The sequence below is a fragment of the Bison bison genome, unplaced genomic scaffold (assembly GCF_000754665.1).
Source record: "Bison bison bison isolate TAMUID 2011002044 unplaced genomic scaffold, Bison_UMD1.0 scf7180017864145, whole genome shotgun sequence".
NCBI lineage: Eukaryota > Metazoa > Chordata > Mammalia > Artiodactyla > Bovidae > Bison > Bison bison.
The window spans coordinates 7,649,388-7,674,914 of NW_011494717.1; the positions used below are offsets into that span (position 1 = coordinate 7,649,388).

General features: G+C 38.0%; 1 protein-coding gene across 4 annotated transcripts in view; it reads right to left on the bottom strand.

Annotated features, from left to right (window-relative positions):
• DTNB (dystrobrevin, beta) overlaps positions 1 to 25,527 on the bottom strand; it is a 210,494-nt gene that overhangs the window by 100,716 nt on the left and 84,251 nt on the right. For all 4 annotated transcript variants that reach the window (XM_010840575.1, XM_010840576.1, XM_010840573.1 and 1 more), the window contains exon 8: positions 16,433 to 16,557. In XM_010840575.1, coding sequence (XP_010838877.1) covers positions 16,433 to 16,557 — 125 coding nt within the window. The remainder of the gene's footprint in view (positions 1 to 16,432; positions 16,558 to 25,527) is intronic.

Consider the following 25,527-nt stretch of genomic DNA (forward strand, 5'->3'; position numbering starts at 1 on the left):
AGGTTTTATCCTGCATAATTCCACAGTAGAAGATAAGATTCAAAAGTAAGGTGGGTCCCGATTACACAGGGCCTTAAATTCCAGCTTGAGGAGTGCCGCCTTAAATCTATAGGCAGTGGAGTTTTGTAGATTTTAAAATACGGAAGTAATATGACAAAGGCATATTCAAGAAGATTGATTTATCAACTCTGTACACAGAATTGAGGTTTAAGGAGAATGGTAAAGGGCTAATTTAATAGGTGCTAAACACAGGCAGTAGTCAAAAGTGGACAAGACCTATAAAGGACCTAAGAAACATTCAAATTATCCTAAACTGCAACCAGATCACAGTATATACATTCTATTAAGAAATTCAACTCAGGGAAATAAACTTCTGAGGCTCAAAATCTGCAAGAAATTATGCTACAAGTGTACTCCAGGTTTAGCTAGGGGAGAGATGAATCTCAAAGAAAAGCAGATTTCCCCAGTATTAATAAGAATGATTACTTTTCAAGGATTTCTTAGTAATCATAATGAATTGGAGGATCATGGCTTCCAACCCCAAAATATTGATATTATTAGCTCTAGCTCTGTAAAAACACAAGAAAAAGACCTGCCTCATCCTCACACACTGATATAATTTCTTATATAGCCTGAATGTTTCATGAAGATCACTGCTATTAGGAAGTTGTGAGCATATACACACGCATTTGTTCATTCCACAAATAGCTATTTAAGGTCTGCTATTTGCCAGGCCCATTCTATACCCTGGAGATACGGCAGGAAACAAAATAAAGCTTTTGTTTTCAAAGCGCTTACCATCTAGTGGAGTACAGATTATAAACAGATACCAAAACGTATAATATCACATAACCGTGCCACGAGGAAACTAGAACGAGGCAACGGGAGAGAGTGATGGCGGTGCTATTGTAGAGACAGTCGGGATGAGTCTCTCTGAGGAGCTCACACTTGAGGAGAGATCTGAATGAAGTAAAGGAATGAGACATGTGAACATCAGGACGAGGAGCATTCTGAGCAAACAAAACAGCAGCTGCAAAGTATGTCAGGAACATACATGTCATTTTCAAGGAACAACAAAACCAGAGTAAGAAAAAAGTACAGAGCCCAACGGGAAAGTGGTTGGAAATGAAGTCAAGGAGGCTGCCAGGAGCCAGAGCTTATTGGACCTTGTAGACCAGTGGACAGACTTTGGCTTTTAAGTGTCATGGGAGTCACTGAAGAGACAAGGACAAACAAACAAGAACTGGGTTACACTATGCAAAGTGAAAGTGAAAGCCACTCAGTCACGTCCAACTCTTTGTGACCCCATGGACGAAACACATATAGTCTATGGGATTCTCCAGGCCACAATACAGGAGTGCGTAGCCTTTCCCTTCTCCAGGGGATCTTTCCAACCCTGGGATCAAACCCAGGTCTCCTGCATTGCAGGTGGATTCTTTACCAGCTGAGCCACAAGGGAAGCCCACATTATAGAACAGGTATAATAAGAAACCAATTCATAGATACTTAGAGTTCTGAATTTCCTTTATAAACATCTAACACCCTTTCAGAAATAGGTGATTTGCACTAAACATTTACACAAAAAACTCATATCTAAAAAAACAATCTCAAAAGGATTTTTCATTAACATTAGCATTAAATCAGGAGGTAAAAGTGAATTGAACCAAAGGGACTATACCTATGGTTGTGGGCACCGTTAAGGATTTGTTAAACATATAAAGTGAGTGTGTTCTAGACAAGATTAGCCACTCAAAAGCAAACACAGAAGACAACAAAAAAAAAAACCCAAAAAACCTACCAACCAACAAATAAAGGACCAGGGAGAAGAGGGGTGAGTATGGGGAGAAGGGAAACAGAGGAAGAAAACTGATCTACAGATTTAATGGACTCCTTAACAAAATCTCAGCAGGATTTTTGGTTAAAAATGACAGTTGTACCCTGAAATTTAAAAGGATCTACAATTGCAGAGACATTATTTTGCCAACAAAGGTCCGTCTAGTCAAGGCTATGGTTTTTCCAGTGGTCATGTACCGATGTGAGAGTTGGACTGTGAAGAAAGCTGAGCGCCGAAGAATTGATGCTTTTGCACTGTAGTGTTGGAGAAGACTCTTGAGAGCCCCTTGGACTTCAAGGAGGTCCAACCAGTACATCCTAAAGGCGATCAGTCCTGTGTGTTCACTGGAAGGACTGATGCTAAAGCTGAAACTCCAATACTTTGGCCACCTCATGCGAAGAGTTGACTCACTGGAAAAGACCCTGATGCTGGGAGGGATTGGGGGCAGGAGGAGAACGGGAAGACAGAGGATGAGATGGCTGGATGGAATCACCAACTCGATGGACCTGAGTTTGAGTGGACGCCAGGAGTTGGTGATGGACAGGGAGGCCTGGTGTGCTGTGATTCACGGGGTCGCAAAGAGTCGGACATGACTGAGCGACTGAACTGAACAATTGCCAAAATAATTTTGAAAAAGAGGACAATTTACACTATCCTAAATCAAAACTCACTATTAAGTTATAGCATTCAAGATCAAGTAGTACTGGCATAAAAACAGATATAATGAAATAGAACTGAGGGTCTAGAAATAAATCCTTAAATTTAGAATGAACTGATTTTGACAAAGATGCAAAGGACAGCCTTTCCACAAATAGCACTCATATAATTACCTAATTAAATAATTAAGTTCACATGCAAAAACGGGATTTACCTTAAATCATACACAAAAATTATTTCAAAATTAACACAAAAATGGATTAAAGACTGAAATGTAGGGTTGTTGGCTTAAAGCTCAACATTCAGAAAACTAAGATCATGGCATCTGGTCCCATCACTTCATGGGAAATAGATGGGGAAACAGTGGAAACAGTGTCAGACTTTATTTTTGGGGGCTCCAAAATCACTGCAGATGGGGACTGCAGCCATGAAATTAAAAGATGCTTACTCCTTGGAAGGAAAGTTATGACCAACCTAGGTAGCATATTAAAAAGCAGAGACATAACTTTGCCAACAAAGGTCCGTCTGGTCAAGACTATGGTTTTTCCAGTGGTCATGTATGGATGTGAGAGTTGGACGGTGAAGAAAGCTGAGCGCCAAAGAACTGATGCTTTTGAACTGTGGTGTTGGAGAAGACTCTTGACAGTCCCTTGGACTTCAAGGAGATCCAACCAGTCCATCCTAAAGGAGATCAGTCCTGGGTGTTCACTGGAAGGACTGATGCTAAAGCTGAAACTCCAAACTTTGGCACCTCATGCGAAGAGTTGACTCATTGGAAAAGACCCTGATGCTGGGAGGGATTGGGGTCAGGAGGAGAAGGGGACGACAGAGGATGAGATGGCATCACCGACTCGATGGACATGAGTTTGAGTGGACTCTGGGAGTTGGTGATGGACAGGGAGGCCTGGCGTGCTGCGATTCATGGGGTCGCAAGGAGTTGGACACGACTGAGTGACTAAACTGAACTGAACTGAAACTACAAAACTTCTAGATGAAAACATATGAGAAAATCATTGTGTTCCTGGGTTAGGCAAAGGTTTCTTAGATATGACAGAAGAATAATCCATAAAGAAAAAAATTGATAAAGTGGCTTCCCTTAAAATGAAAATGTTTGCTTTTCTAAAGATTGTTAAGGAAATGAAAAGATAAGACAGACTGGAAAAAATTACCTGCAGATTATATATCTGACAGAGAACTTGGTTCTAGTATATATAAGGAACTCTGGTTATTTATTTATTTATTTTAATTCAAGATACACTTATTTGCTGGGGACAGTGAATTCTTGCCTGGAGAATCCCAGGGACGGGGGAGCCTGGTGGGCTGCCATCTATGGGGCTGCACAGAGTCGGACACGACTGAAGCGACTTAGCAGCAGCAGCAGCATAGTGCCAGTAAAGTTGCTCAGTCGTGTCCGACTCTTTGCGATCCCATGGACTGTAGCCTCCCAGGCTTCTCCATCCATGGAATTTTCCTGGCAAGAGTACTGGAGTGGGTTGCCATTTCCTTCTCCAAGGAACTCTGAAACTCCTAAGAAGATAACAACCAACCAGTTATTAAATGAGTGAGAGAAACTGTCACAGACCAGAGGAGCCTAAGGAGGCATGGGGAATAAATGTAATGGTACCCTGGATGGAAACCTGGAACAGAAAAAGGTCATTAGGAAAAAAAAGACTAATGAAATCCCAATAAAGCATGGAATTCAATTAATAATAATAATATCAATATTGGTTCATTTGTAAAATGCTAACAGGAACTGTGCCCAGGGTATATGGGAACTCGTCCTATCTTAGCTACACTTCTGTAAATCTAAAACTACCCTAAAAAAAGATTATTTAAATCATCTTTTTAAATGGTGAAAGATATAAATAGATAATTATAGAAAGAAAATATATGAACGGTTTATTAGTATATGAAAAGGTGTTCAACATCTTTAGTCATTGGGGAAATGCAAATTAAAACCACAATAAGGTACCACAACTCACTGCCTAGGATGGCTATAAATTCAAAAGATTGACAATCTACCCAGTGCACTGGTAAGACTGTGGAGACACTGGAGCTCTCAGATATGCTGGTGGGACTGTAACAGGTACAGTCACTTCCAAAAACAGTTCAGCAGTTTCTTAAAATGTTAAACATATGCTTACCCTGTATGACCCAGCAATTCTACTCCTAAGTACCTACCCAGACATATGAAAACATGTCCACACAAAGACACAGATGTTCAGAGCAGGATTATTCATGAGAGTCAAAAACTGTAAATGAGCCAAGCATCCATCAGCAGGTGAAAGGATAAATGAACATGGTACATTCATAATATAATGGAATATTTCAGTTTATACTGAAAATGTATACACACTGATACTTGCTACAATATTGATAAGCCTCAAAAATATTATGTTAAGTGAAAGAAACAAGAGACCGAAAACCACATATGATTCTGTTCATATAAAATTTCTAGAAAAGGCAAAACTGTATAAACAGGAAGTATATCAGTGGCTACCTTGGGGCTACAGGTGGCAGCTGGGATTGACTACAAACAAGTGTAAGGAAACTTTTTCAGATCATGAAAATGTTCTAAAACTGGATGGTGGTGATGGGTGCAAAACTATATCCATTTACTGAAAATCATTTAACTGTCACAGTGGGTGACTTTCATGACATGTAAATTATACCTCAATAAAATTGTTAAAAAAAAACAATTCAAAACCACAATATTCTATTACCTCATACCCATTGCTGCTGCTGCTGCTGCTGCTGCTGCTAAGTCGCTTCAGTCGTGTCCAACTCTGTGCAACCCCATAGACGGCAGCCCACCAGGCTCCCCCGTCCCTGGGATTCTCCAGGCAAGAACACTGTAGTGGGTTGCCATTGCCTTCTCCAATGCATGAAAGTGAAAAGTGAAAGTGAAGTCGCTCAGTCGTGTCTTGACTCTTAGCGACCCCATGGACTGCAGCCTACCAGGCTCCTCCATCCATAGGCTAACTTTAAAAAAAAAAAAAAAAACTACCCAAAAAATAAGAAGTATGGATAAGGATGTGGAGAAATTGGAACCCTCATACTTTGTTCATGGGATTGTAAAATGGTGCAACTACTGTGGAAAACAGTATGAAGAGGTTCCTCAAAAATTAAACACAGAATTACCACATCATCTGGCAATCCCACCTCTGGATATATAACCCAAAGAACTGAAAGCAGGGTCTCAAAGACATATTTATACACCCATCTTCACAGCATTAATCAGAACAGCCAAAAGGTAGAAGAAACCCAAATATCTGTTGGCAAAGGAATGAACAAACAAAATTTGATATTTACACACAATGGGACATTATTCAGCCTTAAAAAGGAAGGAAATCCTGACACATGTTACAACATGGATGAACCATGAGGACGTCATGCTATGTGAAATAAGACAGTCACACCAAGGCAAATATGATTCTAATTCTATGAGGTATCCAGATATCTAAGGTACTCAAATTCACAGAATCCAGAGGCTCTTGATAAAAGAGGAGTTGATGTTTAATGGATATGTTGTTTCAGATTTGCAAGTTGAGAAAGTTCTGGAGATCTGCTTCACAATAATATAAATATAGTTAACACTACTGAGCTGTGCATTGAAAAGCGGTTAAGATGGTAAATTTTATGTTACCTATATTTTACCATAATGAAAAAAAGAAAACTGATGGATTGTGCTTGGGCAATGTTAGAGTTTAAAAACAGAGGATTTTATGGCAGTACAGTGGTAAACAGAGTGAGAAAAATCCCAAGGGATGGGTGACACTGAGCAGGTCAAAGTCCCAGCCACTTATAAAGTGATTATTCTCGTAGGATTAAACCTTGAGTATTGCTGTATTAAATAAAGCTATTTCTCCTTACTGCATCATAATCAATCACCACATTTGCTGTTCATGTGCCCATCCCTGTCTATCACACACACACAGGAAGTACACATATATATACTCACATGTGTGGGTTTGTGAGTATATGCAAGACCTTCCATCCCCAAAACACACACACACTGAGGCTCAGGCAAACACTTTATCTTATTTCCGGGACTATCTTACATGACACGTGACCCTCGGTACCAGTGCTCTCTGTGCTCCCTCTTTCTTCTCTGGAGAGAGACACTTCCAGGGCCAGCGACCCAAAGCCCAGAAGAGAAGGATACTCTGGGACGTTTAGCCTGAAATGGAGCCAAACAGACAACGCCAAAACCAGAACTGAGCGAAGCTCAAGGGGCTGAGAATCTGGTGTTCCTCAGCTGCGTGGCTTTCAAATTCATCCCAGCAAAATGCAAGACAGAATTAGTGTCAGATGAGCTGTGACCTGAGAACCGTAAGAGCCTTCACATTCTAGGCTATCTAAATAGAATAAAAACCAGCTTTTTCTTTTCTGAAAAGGTCAAATTAGATAGACCTGAAATTTTAGGTGTCTGATGGCCCACTTATGAGCAGATTACATCACCATGCCTAGCTTTTTTTCCAAATCATTACAGCAAAATGCAAGATAGAATTAATACCAGATGAACTATGATCTAAGAGCCAAAGTATAAGACTTGCATGTTGGAAACAGCTCAAAATTAAAACCTTCCAAATAGGTTCAGCCTCAGGAGACCAAGATACCCAGAATGATCTGATGATATTCCTTTCAAGTGACCAGAACATCAGATTCACCTAAGAATCTATAAAGCAACCTCTCGCCAGTTTCTCCAAATAAGACTCTCCCCAGCACCAAGCACAGAGCCCCACTCATAATTCACATTCAGCAAATACTTGTGGAAGAAAGTGATTTCAATCCAGATCACTTATCAATATCATAAATTCTATAACTTATTTTGGAATATAGCAAAGGCAGTTAATAACTCTCATTGAAAAAAATGAAATTTGGCTCATAAAAAAAGTTGCAAAGACTGAAGCATTTGGTTCGGCACAGGACAGTTAGCCAGAAGCACTCCTGTCACATAAGTCATTTCAATTCCAAATTCATCCATCATTGTAAAAGAAGTGTCAGAAATATGTGCTTAAAACTAAACAACATAAATAAGAAGTTAGACTTGTTTTTTTCATAGGGTTACAGATAGTCTTACATTATCCCTGGTCTGGTGAATTTCTACTAATCTACTTAAAGTCATTATGAATAAGAACAAAACTGGCAGAACTTTCACATTATACTAAAAAGTTTGCAAACACTGAAAGCACCAGATGTTTGATGCATAATTGTCTAAACTTCAAAGAAACAAAAAATGACAACAAAAAAATAAGCTATGACCTGTATATGAATACAAGTATAGATTCAATATAAGAATAAACTATGTATAGAAAAACAACAGAGGGGACAGGCTTGATTACATCAAGGTCATGTATGGATGTGAGAGTTGGACTGTGAAGAAGGCTGAGCGCCGAACTGATGCTTTTAACTGTGGTGTTGGAGAAGACTCTTGAGAGTCCCTTGGACTGCAAGGAGATCCAACCAGTCCATTCTGAAGGAGATCAGCCCTGGGATTTCTTTGGAAGGAATGGTGCTAAAGCTGAAACTCCAGTACTTTGGCCACCTCATGCGAAGAGTTGACTCATTGGAAAAGACTCTGATGCTGGGAGGGATTGGGGGCAGGAGGAGAAGGGGACGACAGAGGATGAGATGGCTGGATGGCATCACCGACTCGATGGACGTGAGTCTGAGTGAACTCCGGGAGTTGGTGATGGACAGGGAGGCCTGGTGTGCTGTGATTCATGGGGTTGCAAAGAGTTGGACACGACTGAGCGACTGGACTGAACTGAACTGAATGCTCATATATATAGATTAAGTCAGTATTAAACAGAAGAGGGGTTAAAATAGGACAATTAAGAGCCATATTAAAGTGTTATTTTAATTAAAATCTAGCAGTTTTTTTAATTGTCTAGGTTAATTCTGTTTTGATAAAGGGTGTGGAGAAAACTGGTTGGTTTAGCTGTTCAAACATGCTACATATTTATATATACAGATAGCAAGAAACAGTAAAAAGGTAGACTGGTTTCTAGGTAACAAACTATCCAAATGCTTTAACAGAAGACGTTACCAAATTAACCTTTACACTTGGGTGGGAAAAAAAACCTGGACCATCAAACCAAAGAATATAATGAGCCTGCAGAAAAAAAGAAAAACGAGAAGCACAAACTGCCCTGAATTTGCAGTTTTTATCAACTTCTTTAAGAGTAGCAGTTGGCAATTTTTTCTGTGCAGAGCCAGATAAAAGGTATTTTTAGGCTTTGAGGGTCATACGATTTCAGTCACAGAGACTCGATTTTGCCACTGTAGGCTGGAAGCAGCCATAGACAATTCGTAAATGAATCAGTGGGCTTCCCTGGTGGCTCAGTGGTAAAGAATCCGCCTGCCAATCCAGAAGGCGCAGGAGACGTGGGTTCGACCCCTGGGTCAGGAGGATCCCTTGGAGAAGGAAATGGCAACCCACTCCAGTATTCTTGCTTGGGAAACGTATGGACAGAGCAGGCTGGCAGGCTACATACAGTTCATGGGGTTGAAAAGAGTTGGACATGATTTAACAACTAAACAACAAAATGAATTAGCATGGCTGTGTCCCAATAAAAGTTTATTTATGGACTCTGAAATTTGAATTTCATATAACTTTCACAAAATATTCTTCTTTTTATTTCTCTTCAACTATTCATTCAAAAATATTTTTTAAAAATTCTTAAAAAAACATGGGCCGTACAAAAACAGATGACAGGCTAGATTTAGCCTGTGGGCTGTAGTCTGCCGACTGCTGGTTTAAGACAATAGATTAGTCACAGGTTATCCAGTGGGACACCAGTCCTGCCCTTCCCTGCTGGAATTTAGAGGAACAAACCTACCAAGCCAACATCAGAAGTTTTGCTTTCTCTCAGAAACAAATAACCACAAACTCAAATGTAATGGTGATGAACTACTAATTAAAGAAATTAGATATAAGAATTATGTGGTTAGATAATTAGATGCTAAGCATCAGCCAACTGCTTGAATTAGGCTAGCACGAAGTTTATCAGAGACATCAAGGACTAGAAGTTTCACAAAAATGTTCTGACCAAAAGAAACAACTAATTTCTCTCAAAGACTTAGAAGAAAACTTGCTACCGCACTAATGATAAATAAATTGTTTGAGATTTATTTGAAAAATCTTGTTTACTTAATATTCTCAACTCGCCAGAAAAGAAATACAATGGCCCCACTGAGGAAATAAGCCTGACATCTAGTGGAAGTCTTGGGAACTGCAGGTATGTGACCTATGCTATTTACTGAAGGAAAAACATAAGGGGCAAGGTGTAGATGTTTAGTGTCACTCAATAATTCAATGCATTTTAAACACCTACCATGTTCCAGGCACTATTTTAGGCACTGAGAACTCAGTGAAGAACAAAGAAGACTGCTCCAGTCTTTGTGGAATGTACATTTTTATGACAGGACCTACTTTATTCTGAAAGTTTAGAATACAGTATTTACAGCATCCTAACCTCTTAGAAGCACTTTCAGACACATTATCCTTAAACAATATCCTGAGATAATTAAGATGAGTTGTATTATCACCACTTTACAGAAAAGTAAATTGATGTCTCTTGAGTTTTAGTCTAGTTTTCCTTCATTACACTGCCTCCCTCCTATTTTCCAAGCAACCAAGTTACAGCTACTCAATGTTCTTTCTTGATTCTAAACCTAACCACGGGATTCAAACACTGGTTGGATTACCATGTTTCTACAGTAACAATTTCTTACTGGGTCAGCATGTTAGAAAACTAGGAAAGAAGAGTAGGCAAGGAGTTTGAGAGCCCCAGACTTTGGTCCCAACTCCAGCACTTTGCCGTTGTGTGATCTCGGGCAGGTCACACAACCTCCTTGATTCTGTTTACTTATATGTAACAGGTTAATGCCATATGCAGTGCAAAGGCTGCTGTGAGGGTTAAATGAAGAAAAGTACATGAAAGAGGTGAACAAAGAGCTCAGAACACTGGGTGCTCAATAAATATCCAATCTTGAATCTCAAATTTGTGATCTTCTGAGAATCTCTCTCCTATGCCAACAATGAAACATATGCAATTAACATTAAAATAAACTTAATCTCAATTTCTGTTCCAAATTTCCACTGGAGTTTTCATTTTATTTCTCGGCATTTAATGGTAAAACCTAAGTTGTTTTTTTTTTAATGTTTACAAACTTTTCTGCATCTCCATTACCACCATGACAATCCAAACCAGCATCATCTCTCAGCTGGTCCATGAAAAAACAAAACCCTTCAATCTGTGGTAACGTCCCAAATCTCAGGGGGCCTTTGCCTGCCTCTGTAGCCTTCCTCTTGCTTGCTGTTCTCCTGCTCCCCCTCTGCTGGAAATGCTCCTCCCTTTGCCTTCCGTGTACCTAATCTCTATTTATCTTTCAGGCTTCACTGGAAATGTTACTCTTCACAAAACCCTTTCTTAACCTACCAACAAGATGAAGACAGGCCATAAGGGAAAGACATCCTGTTAGAGAATTACTGTATATATTAGGACTAATGTGTGATTTATACAAATTTTATTTCTCAGAGATTTCAAGGTGAGTATCAATTGTCAAAAGGAAGGCACAATTAAAATTGCAACAGAGTCAACAGGAAAATAATAGGGGTGGAACAAATGGCTCTCTGTTTTGAAAAAAATAAACTTAAATTCCTAGCAAAATATCTCATGGCAGCAACATCAAAGAAGGAAAAAAATACAGAAATAAGAAATTTATTGACAGGTATTTTTAAAATTTTGAAGTGAGAACATTAATTTTAAATATAAAATGAAAGCCAGAAAACATACAGAAAAAAATTTGACCATTAAACTAAAACTTCAGTAAGACACTTTATTTTCTACTCTGAGAAGGAGAAATAGAGATACATGCATTCTAACATGCCCCCTCTCTTTCAAAAATTATGAGCAAATAAGCATGCTATGTAAGAAATAACTATAAAGTGTGAATCTACTTGGAGTATACTGGTCATCCAGTCCCTTAGATCCTATTCCCAACTCTCAACCCCCTTGGAAGGCAGCATTCATTCAAACCAGGATGACTGATTAGGAGTAAAACAAATATAAACAATCTAACTGAAAATAATACCTACAATGTGTAAAGACTCCTGAAGTGCAAGACAATGATCTTAATCTTCGTCCAAAACAGGACTCTTCTAAATTAATACAGTAAAACAACGATTAAAATAATCATGATCTTATCCAAATAAATATTTTACTGACTTTAAGCTTTTAAATGCAGGAGCTACCCTCATCCTCGAGTGAAGTCGCTCAGTTGTGTCTGACTCTTTGCGACCCCGTGGATTGTAGCCCCCCAGGCTCCTCCGTCCATGGGATTCTCCAGGCAAGAATACCGGAGTGGCTTGCCTTCATGCAAAACAGCAACCTTTTCCTTTTCCTGATCACAATTCTAAATGTATAGCAGCCCACCCCTCACAGCTTTCTCATCTTTTGAGTTATGTATACTTGTAACTCTTTCCTCAGGAAGCCAGCTAGAAACACTGCATGTTATAAAACTGGTTTCCTCACTGTCATTCAAACTGATTTGTATATAAGGAAAGTACTGTGTGACTACCACTTGCACCTTGCATAGTACCTGGAAGGTCCTCAATAAATCTGCTAAATGAATGGAAAATTTAAATTTCAGCAAGCAGCAAGAATTGCTATTCACAGGGGATGGGATGATTTGAGCTCTGCAGTGACCTGCAGGGAAGGAAATCTGAGAAAGAGGGGACATATACATACATATAACTTGGAACATAATAAAAATTTGATCTTATACTAAATAAGCATGTCTCAACAATTTGACAGAACTGAATAATAAAGATTTTTCAGACCAAAATGAAATTAAATTAGAAATTAATAACAAAAAGGCAACTAGAAAACCCTCATATATTTGGAAATTAAGACATTCACTATACTTCTCAAAGAAGAAATCCTAACAACTTAGAAAATATTTATAACTAAATAATAAAAAATTACATAACAAAATTTGGACATTACTCAGGGAGTGTTCAGAGAAATGTATAGTCTTAAATGCTTACATTGCGGGAGAGGGGGGACTTGAAATGAGTAAGCTAGTGTGTTAGTCACTCAGTCGTATCCGACTCATTACGACCCTATGACCTGTAGCCTACCAGGCTTCTCTGTCCTTGGAATTCTCCAGGCAAGAAAACTGGAGTGGGTAGCCATTCCTGTCTCCAGGGGATCTTCCTGAAAGAGGGATGGAACCTGGGTCTCCTGCACTGCAGGCAGATTCTTTACCATCTGAGCCACCAGGGAAGCCCAGGAGTAAGCGAACCATATCTTAAAATAAGTTAGGAAAAGAGAAGCAAAATAAACCCAAACAAGCTTTAACAAAAGAAATAATAAAGATAAGAAATAAATGAAAAAATTAAATGTAATACATATAACAAAAGAATAATAAAAACCAAAAGGTGGTCTTCTGGAAGCCTACCAGATTGGACAAACCTATGGCAAGATTTTTCGAGAAAAAAAAAAATGTGAGAGTAGGGATGAAAAAGATATTAGCACAAATATCACTGATAAAATATTATAAGCTTTGTGACAATAACTTTAAAAATTTAGATGGAATTGACAAATCCCTACAGCTATAAAATGTTCCAAAATGACTTGTAAAGGAATACAAAATGAAAATAGTCTTATAACTGCTTTTTAAAGTGGAATTAACAGTTAAAAAATCTTTCCACAAAGAAGGGTTTAAGCCCAGAAAGCTTCACTGGTAAGTTTTACCAAAAACCAGGAGCAAATAATTCCAATCTTAAACAAGCTCTTCCAAAAAAATAAAAAAAGAGAATGCTCCTCGACTTTCTAAGATAACAAACTGACCAAATTTTATCCTAAAAACAAAACCCAAAAAATCAAGAGAAATAACAGGACAACTTAACTCATAAACATAGAAAAAAAATCTAAACAAAATATTAGTAAGTGAAATCTAGCAGAGTATTAAAAGGAGGGTCAACTTATGTTTAATCCAGGAACGTAGGGTTCTTTCAAAAAATTAATGCAATTCAAAAAAAAATTAATGTAATTCACTATATTAATAGAATAAAGAAACTCAGGCTATCATATTAATGCAGAAAGTCTTTGATAAAATTTGACATCATTCATGACAAAAAGAAAGTACTCTTAGCAAAATAGGAATAAAAGGGAACCTCTTTTATCTGATAAACAGCTCTACAAAAAACCTACATCAAAGAACATACTAAAGTGAATGCTGAAAGCACTAGCTTTGGTATTACTAATAATGCAAGAATGCCTATCAAACCACTTCTAGACAACATTGCACTGGAGGAACTAGCCAGCGCAATAAAACGAAAAGAAAAAAGTATGTTTATATTTGAAAGTATAAAGAATGAGAGGGAAGAAAAAAAGCAATCATTATTTGCAGGTGATATAATTATTTATAGAAAAATCCAAAAGAATCTGAGTACAAATTGCTAGAATTACAAGCAAGTTATGCAAGATGACTCTCTAGTGGATTAAAATACAAAAGCAATGTACGTTGCCATATACCAGCAACAGACTGTTAAGAAACATAATTCAAAAAAGATACCATGTGCACGACTGTACGCATTTGCCAAAAACCATTGAATTGTACACTTAAAGTGGGAGCGTTTTATTGCATCTAAATTATATCTCAAAATAACTGTAGGAAAAAAAGGCACCATTTGCAACAGCAACAACAAATGCAAAGTACCCAAGAATTAAACATATACAAGACCTTCTGAGGAAAAATTATACAGCTTTACTAAATGGCACAAAAGAATATTCAAATAAGTGGGAAGACATAATGCATTCATGGAATGGGAAGACAATATTGTAAAGATGTCTGTTCTCCCAAATTTGATCTTTAGAGTCAATAAATCTCTGATCAAAATTTTATGAGGGACTCAATAAGCTGATTCTCAAATTTATATGAAAGAGCAAAGGGCAAAGAATAGACAAGACATCCCTAAAAAAGAAGATGACTTAATCCCTTACAGTAATTAAGATAGCATGATATTGGCATAGTGATAGACATTTCGACCAAAGGAACAGAATAAAGAGCCCAGAAATCAGACGTACGTATTTGGAAACTTCATTTATGACAATGATGGCCTTGTAGTTAAGTGGGGAAATGATAGATTATCCAACAAATGGCCTTGAGACAAGTTATTCAAATGCAAAGAGAGAAAGAGAATTGGATATTCTACATCACACTACACACTAAAAATCTGTTCCAGATGAATTAAAGATATATATAAAAGGGACATCTTTAAAACTTAAAAACAGAGAAAAAAAAAATCACTACAGTGTTGGAGCAGGCAAGATTCTTTTTTTAATTCAAATAAAAAACACTAACCTAAAAGAGAAAAGGCTAAGAAATTTAATCAAACAATGGATTACACACAATAGGTAAAATCCACTATGAAACACAATGGGAGAAAAGTGTATTTTTTTTCCCCAGGAAGAAGAAAACAATGGAACACTGAAGGAAAAACCACTGCAAAAACAGTACAAGAAAGTCAGTCCAGCTATAAAGCCAACAGGCACACTTTTGAGCAATCCGTGGTAAGAAAGAGGATCCCACTGAGCTCCAACGAGAGCAATGGCACAGGGACCCTGACACTGGACTAAACACAACGGTACCCAGGGTGACAGCACACAGCTCCACTCGGTCACGAATGGAATTAACTAAAAATGCTGTTATTAGGTTTTCAACTTTTAGACTGAGCCCTTAATAAATCTCAGAAGACTCAGTCATGATCACAGGAGAACAGAACCATTACCAGCTTTGACAATTAAAAGTAATGGCAGAGATGATAGAAGTTAGGAGGCAAAAGAAGGGAGAAGGGGACAGAAGTTACATAGGGGAAGTCAAAAGAAGTTATAAGAAATAGAAGTTTAAGAACTACATTCAAGATTACAGAGGTAAATAATTTTTTAAATGGTGATAAAATAATGAAAAGCTGGGACGGGTTGATGTGCAGACCTATAAATGAGGTTGGTCCTCTATACCACAGAAGGAATTCAACATGTCCAAAAGGGATAAGCCAAGAAATGGTGCTCTGAATACATTATTTAGCGCTATGGAGGTATCCATTAGGACTCGTTCTGGTCCGTGGCCTGTGAGGAACCGGGCTGCGTGGCAGGTGAGCCAACAAAGCTTCATCTGTATTTACAGCCTCTCCCCATCACTTGCCTTACATCCTGAGCTCCCTCCTGCCAGGTCAGCAGCAGTATTAGATTCTCATAGGAGCACAAACCCTCTGTGAACTGTGCGTGTGAGGGATCTGAGTGCAGGAAAGTAAGATCAGGGCTCCCACTGACTCCGAATGATGGGGAGCTGTGTAATTATTCCATTATGTATCACAATGCAGTAATAATAAAGTTCACAATAAATATAATGCACATGAATCATTTCAAAACCATGCCCACTCCACCCTCCACCTCGTCCCATGGAAAAATGGTCTTCCATGAAACTGGTCCCTGTACAGTCTGTGTTTTCCAATTTTCTCTCAATAGGAAAAGAACAAATGAGGTTGATTTTCATTTTCATGTTGTCTAAATTAACTTTAAAATCTCAGTGGTCATTAATTGTTGTAGAGAAAAGATCCTTACTGCTGAAAAGAACACAAATAACAAAGGTGCCCTTGTTAAACCCAGTATAATAATTACACGTAATGTGTTAATTTTCTGATGGAGACTCCTGTATTACTTAGGCTTCAGGGCTCAGGAGCTAGGTTTCCATGTAGATATTATGGTGATTTAAGGTGCTGAAAGCCTGAAGTATTAAGATCCCCAAAAGTAAAGTAAAAAACACAAGGTTAAACATTCATGTTAGCTGATCCAGTTCTGACCCAAAAGAATTCAGTAAGGTATCCATTTCAGTATAATGCACATCTCACTCCAGGTATATACTTACACTATATTTGCAAGGTCAAGTGGTTTCTCTGGTTGCTCAGGAAAAACAGGATGCGGGGGTTCTCTGGTGGGTACACACCCCAAGGATTTACTAATTGCATGGCTCAGCTTCTTTGCAGGGGATTTCTGTGTCAAAGCAGAAAATAAGGAAATAGGAATTGAATTTTCAAAAGAACGAAAAAGAATGTTAACTTAATGACAAGAGCTGTTGAAAATATCTTTTCAAATACATGCTAATCTGCATTATGGTGAACACTCCTGAGCCTTGCAGAAAGGAATCTACAGCTGTTCCAAGGCCATTTGTGGCCCTTCGTTTCTGCCTCCCGCATTCCCACTATGCAGTCACACTACCCCGCTAGTGTTAACGTTCCTTTTGAACATGTCTATGTGCCCTTTGCGGGAACTGCTTCTTTTATTGCTTCTGGATTATTCTGGTAAGATGCTCTAGTTAATTCCCTGGTCAGAGTCAGAAATTTTTCTGGACTAAAATACTAAAAGGTTATGGGAATGCTGAGCTCATAACCCTTGAATGTTAGCAAATTAGCTGACCAACCCATATCCCCAGAGATATTAAGAGACTATCCTCCAAATGAACGTGAAACAGAACACTTGGTGTTAAGGGGCTGGCCGTGGACACAGACACAAGCGAGTGCAATCAGCATCAGATCCTTGACTCTAAATCATGACATGCCAAAGGTACAGAAGTAAGTTGGCATACTAATACATTTCTTGGGAAGGCAGAGCAATACACAGCAAATCCGAAGACGAGCAGGCCTAAGTGTGATAGTAAATACGAACAAGAGTAAACAGTATGCCACGACTAAGGTATGTAGAATATGAAACCCATATTTAAAGGAAGCTCTTTATAAACCTACTTTATTGTCCACTCAATTCCCTTTAAATAATACTGTTGTCTGAGATTTTCCTGGCAGGATACTAGTTGCAAAAAAAGTTTAAATATTTAATTCTTCTGCCTCTGCAGTGTGTTACCATATGTACCACTTTAACTGGAAAACAGAATTTGTTTGCAGCTGTGTCTTATCAGTAGCACATCTCCACTTAATTTAATATCCTGCCTGCATTATTTTTATTTATTTATTTAGCCACACTGTACAGCCTGCGGGATCTTAGTTTCCTGAACAAGGATCAAACTGCCCTTGGCAGTGAAAGTGCAAGAGTCCTGATCCATAGACTACCAAGGAACTCCCAGCCTGAATGTATTTTAACATGCATACACGTGTGCTATGTTGCTTCAGTCGTGTCTGACTCTTTGCAACCCCATGGACTGTAGCCCGCCAGGCTCTGTCCATGCGATTCTCCAGGCAAGAATACTAGAGTGGGTTGCCATGCCCTCCTCCAGGGGATCTTCCTAATTCTTCTCTGCTGAGTCACCTTGGGAGCCGGTATTTTAACATAAAATAAGCCAAAATCTATTTACCTTTAAGAATATATAGGGAAAGTTACTTAATACCTTGTTTATAACAAACTCCTTGAGCCTCCTTGAACACATTAAATTCTGGGGAAAAATATCTATATGCAATCAAATTTCCTGAAAATTATATGAAGTTAAACAAAGCAGAAATTCTGAACTTCCCCACAACTGCTCTCTCTGCCCAATGAGTAGCTATACGTATCCTGACTCCCCCTTCTCTGCTCCATCTGTTACACTGCCCTAGACATCATGCAGTCTTCTGCTTGAAACCTTTTGAAGGCTAACAGTCATTTATAGACTAAGATATAAAGACATGCCATCCTATTCCCACACAGGCACTTTCATATCTGGCTCCACTCTCTGTCCTCACCTTTCACCCCACATCAGCATGAACAAGCTGTTCAGTTAATCTGTACCTTGGCCCACGTCTTTCTAAGATCTCCCTTTCCCAATCTACTTCGTTGTAAATTTTCAGCTCATTTCTCAAGACTGCTTGTTTGCAAGTATCCCTTTCTCTCTGAAGACCTCCCTCACTGCTCACTAAGTCGGCGCCCACTCTTCCAAGTTACCCATTTGACAAGTACACATTTCCACTGTTGCACTGTTCCAATACTACACTGCACTTGCCTATCTGTTAGGCTAGTGCTTTTGAAGGATAGGATCTACATTTTATTTATCTGTGTATTTCCAGAACCCGACCTACAAGAGAAGATGTTATCTGAAATTGTTTGCTTAGATGAATTTTCTAGATTGCTTTTTCCTGACTAAACCACAGAAGCTTAGTTTTTTTTTAGAGTTATGATATGAGTAGGGGACCATCAGAGGACACCAGAGATATCTTAACTCACCTTTACAACTAAACACTATGCCTGTAATCCATGGATTTATTCTGTGATTTTTTTGCTACATCTGAGAACCCCCTGGGCCAGTAATTCATGCACTCTATGTGAGATGGGATATCACATAGCCTATGTTAGTTGCATCCTGAGTAATAACAGCCATGAAATCACAGGTTTCATGTGCATATTTTACAATAAATATTAAAATAAGACTGCTAAAATGAAAAATGTTTCCCTTCCCACCACTTAATATTCTCTAGCAGCGTGCTTGTTGTACTTTCAAAAACACTGCTCCAAGTCAAGGTTTAAGGTTAGATACCAGTTCAAGTTTCAAAAATATAGATAGAAGATTAAATCAATACAGCAAAGCCAATTCCAAACAGAGTACATCAAGAGATGCTTGATGTGTATGGGAAGGAGAAAAAGACTGGAAATAAACATATATATGTATATATTGAAAAGCAAAGATATCACTCTGTCAACAAAGGTCTGTATAGTCAAAGCTATGGTTTTTCCAATAGTCATGTATGGATGTGAGAGCTGGACCATAAAGAAGGCTAAGCACCAAATGCTTTCAAACTGTGGTGCTGGGGAAGACTTTTAAGAGTCCCTTGGACAGCATGGAGATCAAATCAGTCAATCCTAAAGGAAATCAACCCTGGATATTCATTGGAAAGACTGATGCTGAAGCTGAAACTCCGATACTTTGGTCACCTGATGTGAAGAGCCGACTCATCAGAAAAGACCCTGATGCTGGCAAAGATTGAGGGCAGGAGGAGAAGGGGGAGACAGAGGATGATATGGTTGGATGGCATCACCAATTCAATGGACGTGAATTTGAGCAAACTCCGGGAGATGGTGAGTGTGTGTTCTCAGTCGCTCAGTCGTGTTCGCCTCTTTGCGACCCCATGGACTGCAGCCTGCCAGGCTCCTCTGTCCATGAGTATTCTCCAGGCAAGAATCCTGGAGTAGGTTGCCATTTCCTACTCCAGGGGATCTTCCTGACACAGGGATCGAACTCATGTCTCAGGTGACTCCTGCATTGGCAGGTGGGTTCTTTACCACTACACTACCTGGGAAGGCCAACACTTTGAATTAAATTGTAAATTAAGGTAAATAAATGACTTCCTTAAGAATATCTTAAAGAGTGAATTATAATATGGCCATGAAGTGATTTCCCTGTGGAGTCTGATTAGGAAACTAAGATTAACAAAGCCTGTGAGCAAAAGTTTGAAAACTGGAAAAAAAAAAAAAAGTTTGAAAACTACCATTACTATAATTGCCAAGACAGAGACATTACCTCTTCTGACTACTTGGCCTCTAGTACAATGTCCAGGACTTGGCAGTCAGTCACTAAATATTTATAGAAGTACAGGGGGTGAGGGAGGAAGAAAAGCAATCCAGGTGTAGGGACTGGTGACCCCCACACTTCATTTAAGCTCCAGGCCTGAGAAGTTCTGACAGTTTTTTATACCTTTTCCCTCAGTTGAACCCTAACACTGATATAGGGGGAGGCCTTAACCTAGAAAATTAAATCTCCTCCAAACACTCTTAGGTGATGATTTTCAATCTTCGTGCATTTTCAATACTTTAATCCACTTTACCTAATTTCAAAACATTTCCCATCATCTCTTAAAAATATTACCAGTTACATTTTTTTTAAATACATCAAAACCATATAAAATGGCTGTGTATGCTCTAAAATGTGAAATACCCATCTATCCCCTATCTTACAGTCTGAAAACAGACCATTACCATCACTTGGGAGCCTGGCTGTGAGCACTCATCTAAGACAGCCCATTCCCACCACACCTGCTCCTTTCTTGGTTATCAGTATCCTGGATTCTGTACTGTTTGCTTGATTTTACTATTTCAGCAATTATGTATTATAAAAAATGCATGATTTAATACATGCTTAAAAACCTATATAGGCTTACATATATATTTTTATGCAACTTCTTTTACTCAAAATTATGTTACAATTGATCTGTAATTCATTCTTTTTTTAACTGTTTGATTATACGTTGCTCAATTACATCATAATCTATATAGCCATTCCAGTGTTGATGAACATTTGGGTTTTTCCATTTTTTTCCCTCTCCGTCACAATGCTGCTGTAAAACTTTCTTGTCCATGTCTCCTGGTGACCATGTGAAAGAATTTCCTAAGAGTTATTCCAAAGAATTATTGGGTCATAAGTTATACACATTCAATTTTACTTGGCACTGCCAACTTGCTTTTATAAAGTGGTTACGCTAATTTCCTCTCGCATCAGCTGTGTAAGAGATTCTCTCTACATTAATGTCAACCCTTGTTACAGTTAGACATTCTAACATTCACCAATCTGGTAGGTGATAAATGTTATTGTGGTTTTAATTTGCAATTCCTTCTTACTAGAAAGACTGAGCATCTTTTCCCATGTTTATGAGCCACTGTGGTTCTTCTGTGAAATGCTTGTTCCTGTCTCTGCAATAGTGTTTCACTTACTGATTTGTAAGAGTCTTTCTCTTAATGATTTCTAAGAGTCTTTCTCTTACTGATTTCTAAGAGTTTTTTTTATATGTTTTGTATTTTAACCTTACAGAAGGTATATCTTACAAACAACTTTCATGTAAGGTTTCTTTTTCATTCTGTTGTTCTTGATGATTGGTCATCTTAAAATATACAGCAGCCCCAATTTATTAATCTTTCTTTCATATTTTGTGCCTTTTGTATTTTATGAAATATGCCCCTCCCTGAGGTCATAAAGGTATCCTGCCAGATTGTCTTCATTATTTTATAGTTATTATCTTTCATTTTTAGATTTGAATCTTCTTAGAACTGATTTTTTTATATGTATAAGGAAATAATCCAATATGGATAATCAATTGCCTCAGGATCATTTAATAAACAACCCATTCTTCTCCTACAAGACAGATACTCTATTTCTGAACTTATACCAGTCTCAAGATAATTTAGCAGTTACGCTTCCACTTCTCTTTTCATGAAGTACCAGCGCCTCAAACTTTCCTTCCTCATTAGGAGAGTCTTCATTTTTCTTGACCCTTCACACTTCCACTTAAATTTTACCATCAGTCATTTATCACACACACACACACACACACACACACACACACACAACCCTGCTGGGATTCTGATGGAAACCGATTGAATATATAGACATTTCTGGGGAGAACTGACATCCTCACATACTGAACATTCCTTTCTGTGAACCGCTTGTGGTATCTTAGTTCCCCAACCAGGGATTGAACTTGGGCCCTCAGCAATGAGAACACAGAGTCCTAATCACTGGATTGCCAGCAAACTCCCATAAACCTTTTTAAATTTCTTCAAATAAAGTTATAGATTTTTGCTCACAAAGGATGTATGTATCTGTTATTTATTTCCAGTTACAGAAAGATTTTTGCATATCTATTTTGCATATTTTGCACATCTAGCTCTATTTTTAAAAATTTTGGTAAAACATACATAAAATTTACCGTCTTGACCATTTTTAAATATACGGTTAAACAGTGTTAAGTATACTGGTCATTTATAAATCATCTTTGGAGAAATATCTATTCAATTCCTTTACCCATTTTTTAATGGGTTGTTTGCTTTATTTTTTGTTCTTAAGTTACAGGAGTTCTTTATACAATCTGGATATGAGCCCCTTATCAAATATATCATATATAAATATCTCCTCCCTTTCTACAGTTTGCCTTTTCACTATGTTGATGTGTCCTCTGATACACAGGAGTTTTTAATTTTGATGTAGTCTAATTTATCTATTTTCACTTTTATTGTCCCTGTTCTATTCTAATGATTTATTTGGAGATTCTTTGAGTCCTTCTGTATTGACAGTCACCATTAAATAACAGTAACTTGTTTCCTTTCAATTAAAATGTCTTTTATCTGTTTTCCTTGTTTTCTATGCTGCTTAGGACCTCCAAGAAAATGTTGAATAGAAGTGATAGTAAGCCTCCTTGTTTTGTTTTCAATCTTAAAACAAATACTCTTGGTATTTCATCAGTAAATATAATGGATGCTGCTGCTGCTGCTAAGTCGCTTCAGTCGTGTCCGATTCTGTGCGACCCCATAGACGGCAGCCCACCAGGCTCCCCCGTCCCTGGGATTCTCCAGGCAAGAACACTGGAGTGGGTTGCCATTTCCTTCTCCAATGCATGAAAGTGAAGACTGAAAGTGAAGTCAATCAGTCGTGTCTGACTCTTAGCGACCCCATGGACTGCAGCCCACCACGCTCCTCCATCCATGGGATTTTTCCAGGCAAGAGTACTGGAGTGGGGTGCCATTGCCTTCTCCAATATAATGGATACTATGTTTTTATAAATATACTATATTAAGGGAATTCTTCTACCCCTAGATTACTAAGGTATAATGTGTGTAAATGTTTAAATTATTAATGAATATGGGATCTTAATATTTATTGATTATACAGATTTAATCCATCAATCTATGAAATGATTAAATTATAATAATCTATCTCTTGTTGTTGTTTAATCGCTCAGTCATATCTCTTGAGACCCTATGGGCTGTAGCCTGCCAGTCTCCTCTGTAGTGAGTTGCCATTTCCTGCCATTTCCTGCTCCAGGGGATCTTCCCAACGTAGGGATCGAACCCCCATCTCTTTCTTGGCAGGCAGATTCTTTGCCACTGAGCCACCTGGGAAGCCTATCTTTAAATGTTGTAATAAAACAAGAGTGGTCATGACTCTTGGATACACTAAAGAGGTAAGTTTCATATTTTGTTTAGGCTTTCATTTGTGTTCATTAGGATAGCCTGTAATTTTCCTTTCTTGTCCTCATAACGTTTTGGTACCAAGGTAATTCTAGCCTTAAAAATGAAATCAGAATGCTCATTATTTTTTTTCTAGACTTTGGGAAATTTTTGTAACACTGAATTCTTTTCTTTGAAAGTTGAAACTTAGGTAAAGTTGTTCAGGCCTGGTTGTTTCCTTTGTATAAATATTTTAAGCTACTAATTCAAATTATTTGATGATTATACTAATATTTACAGTTTTTATTCTATCTTGAATCAGTTTTAGAAAGCAAGGTTGTTTAGTAGTTGCATATTCATGCTGTTGTATATATATAGCTGTTGATTTCATCTTTTTATCTTTTGTAAATTTTACCTCTGGTGAAGATTTTTTTACTGTAATAAAATATACATAACATAAAATACATCACTTTAATCTCTCATAAAATGAAATCTATGAGATCTATTTTGCCCTGAAATCTATTTTCTGAGGTTAATAAAGTTTCACCATTTTTTTTGGTGAGTTCTTAGCTTGGTGTGTCTTTTTTTTTTCTTCTTTCTTACTGAGATATATAGACATACAGCACTGTGTAAGTTTAAGATGTACAGCATAATGATTTGACTTACATACATCATTAATTGATTATCACAATAAGTTTAGTGAACATTTATCACCTCATATAGATACAAAATAAAAGAAAATGTTTTTTCCTTGTAATGAGAATGTACAGCATTTACTCTCTTAACAACTTTCATATATAACATAAGCAGTGCTAATTTTTTGGAGAAGGAAATGGCAACCCACTCCAGTATTCTTGCCTGGAGAATCCCAGGGACAGAGGAGCCTAGTGGGCTGCCATCTATGGGGTTGCACAGAGTCGGACACGACTTAAGTGACTTAGCAGCAGCAGCAGTGTTAATTTTCTGCTTTTTTTATCCTTAACTTTCAACTTCGTGTATATATTTTTTATATTTTTGCTGTTTCTTGTAAATAGCATACAGCCAAATTTTTAAAAAATATCCACTTGACAATCGTTGCCTTTTATCTGAAAATTTTAGTTAGTTCACAGACTACTAATATATTTGGATTTGTTTCTATAGCTTGTTATTATTTTAGTTTCTTCCTTTTATTTTTGTCCTTAATTACTTTTTAGGTTTTATCTTTCTCATTTTGTTTTCCTTATTTGGGCAATTATATACTTTTCGAGCAGACTCTTCTGGTGGTTGCTTTTTTTCCTTTGTCTGAAACGAAGTAATGTTTACTGAGAATTTAGTGTCACGTTATCTAAGAGGGGCTTTGCACACATTCAGAGGCTCATTTAACCCTCCCTATGTTTTATGAATTAGATATTAACAGTCTCAATATGATAGGTACAGAAACTATAGTTCATATAAATAGGCCTGTCTTACTATTTTCACAGTACAACACAGCCAAGTAAACTTAGAGAACATACAAAGGATCAGAGAGGTCCCCAGGGGCAGTGGGACTTCCTTGCAAAAAGTCAGAAGCAGACTGGGGACGCAAGTACTACGCTGGGGACCGGGAAGGGGGCACTTGGCTGAGTAGAGGTGGGGACACCTCCAACTGAGGGCGGCTGCAAGGACATAGATAACTGTGGACCAGGCACTAAGATATTCTGAAATTTTTTGAGCTCAGATGACTATATTCTCAACCAGCCTCAAGCTAATTTCTTGCACAGCACAGTCTTCATCTCAGGGTACTTGACTACAGACCCTGACACTTGGGAGCACTTCAGCCTAATGAAAAAGTTCAGGATTGATGTCTTGGAGGCCATTCCTGTCCGTTCACTTCAAATTACTCTGAATACATCATCCTGAGCCACCACTGGTGGGGATTCAGGCAGAAACATAAGCCTCCTCAGAGAAGTCAGAGACCTCCTCTAAGCAATTTAACATGAACATTTTACACAACCTTAGTCAGTATCTGTACTCTCATCTTGTAACTTAAAATCCTTTAATTCTAACCCTGCTTCAACTATATTCATAGCATTGATTAGTACTTCAGCTGCATCTTATTTTCAGACCAATAAAATTATTAGTCATTATTAT